General features: G+C 51.4%; 1 protein-coding gene across 3 annotated transcripts in view; it reads left to right on the top strand.

Annotated features, from left to right (window-relative positions):
* The first annotated feature begins 1,994 nt into the window (after positions 1–1,994).
* Positions 1,995–5,117, top strand: part of LOC121961508 (A-type voltage-gated potassium channel KCND2-like) — a 59,194-nt gene continuing 56,071 nt past the window's right edge. Inside the window, exon 1 of one of the 3 annotated variants that reach the window (XM_088072472.1) lies at positions 1,995–3,836. In XM_088072472.1, coding sequence (XP_087928598.1) covers positions 2,725–3,836 — 1,112 coding nt within the window. In that variant the 5' untranslated portion in view covers positions 1,995–2,724. The remainder of the gene's footprint in view (positions 3,837–5,117) is intronic. The other 2 variants (XM_088072473.1, XM_042511518.2) reach the window with 2 other exon arrangements.

Genomic DNA, 5,117 nt, shown 5'->3' with positions numbered 1-5,117 from the left:
GGACCTGCTAATATTATTAAGAGTTATGCATACACATTTTCTAATCCTTATACATGCAGGAAAAATAGACCAGGGAAGAATAAATTAGGCATTTTAATTTTAAGAATTTTCTCTCTGTCAACTGATAATACAGTAAATAAGCATGTATATCAAACTTTAAATGAAAACTTTATCAGTTCAACGTCATGCTAGAATTGTCAGTTCTCTAACTTCAAAACCAAATGAACATCTCATAACTGACATTAGTTCCTCTCTTCTCCTCTGTCTTCCTCTCCTCACCTCTCTCTCTTGTCTTCCTCTCTTCTCATGTGCTCTTCCTCTCCTTTCTTCATCTCCTCACCTCTGCTGTCTTCCTCTCTTCTCTTCTCATCTGCTCTTCCTCTCCTCTGTCATCATCTCCTCACCTCTCCAGTTTTCCTCTCTCATCTGTTCTTCCTCTCTTCTCATCTGCTCTTCCCCTCCTCCTCTGTCTTCCTCTCCTCTGTCTCCCTCTTCTCTCCTCTCCTCTCCTCTTCTCACATCATTTTAGATTTAAACTCTAAATGCTATACGCCTAGCTTTCCTTGTGTAAAATCATCTATAATGTCTTGAAAGTCCAGTTTCTTGGCAAGTTGACGCTCTATGGAGAGCATTGCCAAACCGTTCAGCCTCTCCTGGGACATGTTAGAGCGTAAGTAGTTTTTTATAGTCTTCATTTTACTGAAGGCCCGCTCACCTCCAGCCACAGTCACAGGCAGAGACAGGAAAATGCGCAGCAGGACACACAGGTCTCCATAAATGCTCTGTAGTCCCATTGTGTATATGGCATTAAGGAGATCCAGAGGTCCAAGATTGTCAATTTTGTGCCTGATAATCAGTCTCTGATCCCTGCTCAGCGGACAGCTCCCGCTCTCTCCCTCTCTCTTCTCTGTCACCTGCAGCCTGACTCTGCTCCTCCGCTCCACCGTGACACACCCCCTCTCTCTCTCACCGGTAGCCTCACTCTTCTGCTCCGGACTCGGTCCAAGTGGCCACAGCCCCCTCTCTCTCTCACCAGTAGCCTCACTCTGCTGCTCGGACTCAGTCCAGAGTCACACAGCCCCTCTCTCTCTCACCAGTAGCCTCACTCTGCTGCTCCGGACTCAGTCCAGAGTGACACAGCCCCTCTCTCTTCTCTGTCACCAGTAGCCTCACTCTGCTGCTCCGGACTCGGTCCAGAGTCACACAGCCCCTCTGTCTCTTTCTCTGTCACCCAGTAGCCTCATTCTGCCCCTCCGCTCCACCGTGACACAACCCCCCTCTCTCTTCTCCGTCACCCGTAGCCTGACTCCTGACACCTGACTGCTGCTCGCTCTCCCTCCTCTCTGTTTCTGTCAAAGATAACGTGTTTTGTCAGGCTTTTGTACAAGCTAGGCTAATGGCCGTTAACATTAGAGCTGGTCAGTTAGGCTGCTTTATAAGGTTGGCTGCACTACTTACCTTGCTCTATTCCACTCGTCCCAGCTTCACTGTCGGCACATTTTTTAAAATATTTGTTTAGAGCATTTCTCAGCCCTTTGTTTTCCTCTTCTCTTTTTCCCTTTTCTTTCCTTTTCTGGGCACCGGACTTGTGCTTACCAGACATTTTGATTGTAGACCCGCGCGCCTTCTCAACTTCAAATTAATAACAACATCAAAGTTTGATCTGGGCCAAACCATTTTTGTGTTTGGGGTGGGAGGGTTCATGATCACTATTTCTCAAGGACAACTAGGAGAATACAAATAAAAAACTGTAATGTGATTGAAATAATAGTTTTCCACTATTCTGACAATTTTTTTAATTCCACAATTTAATGAGGGCCCAGTTGTGGGCCCCCCTCTCCCTGGGCCCGGGACAGCAGACCCGTTTGTCCCCCCCTATCGGCGGGCCTGCACACACACACACACACACACACACACCATTGTGAGGCTTTCTGTTCGCGAGACTCTCGGTGCGTAAAACAGAGAGAGGCGGAGAGTCCGCGGGGCTGCTCCTCCGACACGCCCCCAGCCGGAGAGAGAGGAGAGAAAGAGGAGAGGGGAGGAGTCGTGCGTGCTTCCGCTCCTCTCTCAGCAGCACCTGTGTGTGTGACCGAAACGAGTCGCCGCGTCGTTTCCCGCCGAACAGCTTCAGTCTCTCCGGTCGGCTCGGCTCGGTTCTCCTCTCCGCAGCGGCTCTCCTCTCCGTCTCTGCGGGAAAACGGTGCTCTGTCAGCGGGCAGCTCGGTGAGATCAGCCGGGGAGAGTCCTGCGGGCAGCACGGAGGGCAGCATGCCCGCGGCGGATCAGTTCCCGCTCCGTGTCCGGGTCTGGAGCTCCTGGTCCTCCTGATGTCTGCTGGACTTGTTGCTGCTGCAGGAAACGCGGTGAGGAGCGGAAGGAGAATAAAAGCAGTGAAGCGGGGAGATAAGACACCGAGAAACCGGATTGAAACGGATTTTGGGAGCAGATTGAATCTTCGGAGTTTATTTTCTTCGGCGTGGAGTTAAGTTTGGATTCTGCTTCCTGTTTCAGGCTCTGAGGGACCGATGAGGACAAACTGACCACATGTGGATTGTTTTTTAATCGGAATCTTCTGGTTTGGTTTTACGCATCGATCCGGTGCGTAAAAACTCTGCTGCTCGGTTCCATCTGTTGCCCGATGCGCGCTCGCCGCTCCGCAGCTCCGTGAATCCCCCTGCATCCTCCTGAAGCCTCCGAAGCTCCGCACCGACCTCCAGGACCAGCATGGCGGCCGGAGTGGCGGCGTGGCTGCCGTTCGCGCGCGCGGCGGCCATCGGCTGGATGCCGGTGGCCAGCACGCCGATGCCGGTGCCGCCGAAGCAGAAGCAGCGCGCGCAGGCCGGCCTCCTCGTGCTCAACGTGAGCGGCACCAAGTTCCAGACGTGGCGGGACACGCTGGAGCGGTACCCGGACACCTTGCTGGGCAGCACCGAGCGCGACTTCTTCTTCCATGAGGAGACCAACGAGTACTTCTTCGACCGCGACCCGGACATCTTCCGCCACATCCTCAACTTCTACCGAACCGGGAAGCTGCACTACCCGCGGCACGAGTGCATCTCCGCGTACGACGAGGAGCTGGCGTTCTTCGGCATCATCCCGGAGATCATCGGGGACTGCTGCTACGAGGACTACAAGGACCGGCGGCGCGAGAACCAGGAGCGCATCCAGGACGACGAGGAAGCGGACCAAACCAACGACGTGGTGGCGGCGGATCTGAGCTTCCGGGAGAGCATGTGGCGCGCCTTCGAGAATCCGCACACCTCCACCATGGCGCTGGTCTTCTACTACGTCACCGGCTTCTTCATTGCGGTGTCGGTGCTCGCCAACGTGGGGGAGACGGTGCCGTGCGGCACCGCGCCGAACCGCGTCAAGGAGATGTCGTGCGGCGAGCGTTACGCGCTGGCCTTCTTCTGCCTGGACACCGCGTGCGTCATGATCTTCACGGTGGAGTACCTGCTGCGCCTGCTCGCCGCGCCGAGCCGCTTCAAGTTCGTCAAGAGCGTCATGAGCGTCATCGACGTGGTGGCCATCATGCCATACTACATCGGCCTCGTCATGACCGACAACGAGGACGTGAGCGGCGCCTTCGTCACGCTCCGGGTCTTCAGGGTCTTCCGGATCTTCAAGTTCTCGCGGCACTCTGCGGGACTTCGCATCCTGGGCTACACGCTGAAGAGCTGCGCATCGGAGCTCGGCTTCCTGCTCTTCTCGCTCACCATGGCCATCATCATCTTCGCCACCGTCATGTTCTACGCTGAGAAGGGCTCCAGCGCCAGCAAGTTCACCAGCATCCCCGCCGCCTTCTGGTACACCATTGTCACCATGACAACGCTGGGGTAGGTGAAGCTGCGGGAGTGGGGCTTGGAGAACAGGTGTATCTGTGGGCGTGTCTTATAGAGGGGCGTGTGCGGAAGAGTTTTTGGTTGGTTGGATGTTGTTTCCAAAAGTCTCTTTGGATTTTCTCTGGTTTTAGTTTCAGCAGCTGGTTTTTCAGGAGTTTGTCTTTGTGCAGAAAGTTGTTGCAGATGTTTCTGCCAGATGTGAACAGCTGGAGTGCGTGTGTGTGTGTGTGCGTGTGTGTGTGTGTGTGTGTGTGTGTGTGTGTGTATGTGTGTGTGTGTGTTTATGATGTTTCTGACGGCTGAAGTTACGGTTGCTTCTTGACGTAAAAACAATCATCTGAGTCTAAACTGACTCGGGGTCGTGTTCACAAAGATTCCTCCAGGTGACAAAACTCAAAGAAAAGTCTCAGAATGATCACGTTTTCTTAGAATTTCCGCTTAAAGTTGAGAGACACATTAATGGTTTTTGCAAACGTTGAACTTTTATGTGGATTGGCCTTTCGTTCAAATAACGACTGCGTGTTTGAGGCCTGATAACAAAAACTTTTTTAAACCGGGTTTCAGAGTGTAATCTTTAAAAAAACCCGCCTGCATAATCGCAGTTTATGGACTTTTTGTGTTTTAGAAAAGACAAAAAACATCTTCCACTGACCATGTAAGACTCTTTATAGAAATGTAGTGGAGACAGAAGTAACAAGTTTCCAAAAAAATATATAGGCAAGTAAGATGCAGAGAGTCAAAAACGGAACTGAAGTAAATGTACGTGTTTTGCGTTTTGGGACCTGAAAACACAAACTTTTGAAAACCGGCTTCCAGAGTGTAATCTTTAAAAGACGCTAATGCACTGGAAGACGCCACCCCTTATGTCGCCTTGGAAATTGGCGATGATCCTGTGAGAACGGTGACGTCACTTTACACATCAAGTTTCAGACATGGCGAGCAGGAGGACAACAATAATAACAATGGCGGTCTGCGCAGCTGTTTGTGCTGCTGACTCTGCTGAGGTTATTAACGCTGTTGCTTCTCGTGTTGCTCACGAGTATCGTGCTCACAGTGTTTTCATATGAATAGGGATTTTCTTAAAAAAGACAAAGGAAAGACTTTTCAGTTTTAGTCGGGCCGTTCTCGTCTAAACGTGGCCTGAGAGTTGCTCCTGGTAACAAAATTAAAAGAAAATTCTTTCCCCTTAAAGTTAAGACTAGATCCTATTCAAGATAAAAGTTAGTCACAAAACGTTTTAAGGTCGTGACTCACCAAACAAACACATCAGAGGAC

The sequence above is a fragment of the Plectropomus leopardus genome, chromosome 22, assembly GCF_026936395.1.
Source record: "Plectropomus leopardus strain MGB_pleo_1.0 chromosome 22, ASM2693639v1, whole genome shotgun sequence".
Lineage (NCBI taxonomy): Eukaryota > Metazoa > Chordata > Actinopteri > Perciformes > Serranidae > Plectropomus > Plectropomus leopardus.
This window is presented reverse-complemented; position numbering and strand designations above follow the sequence as displayed.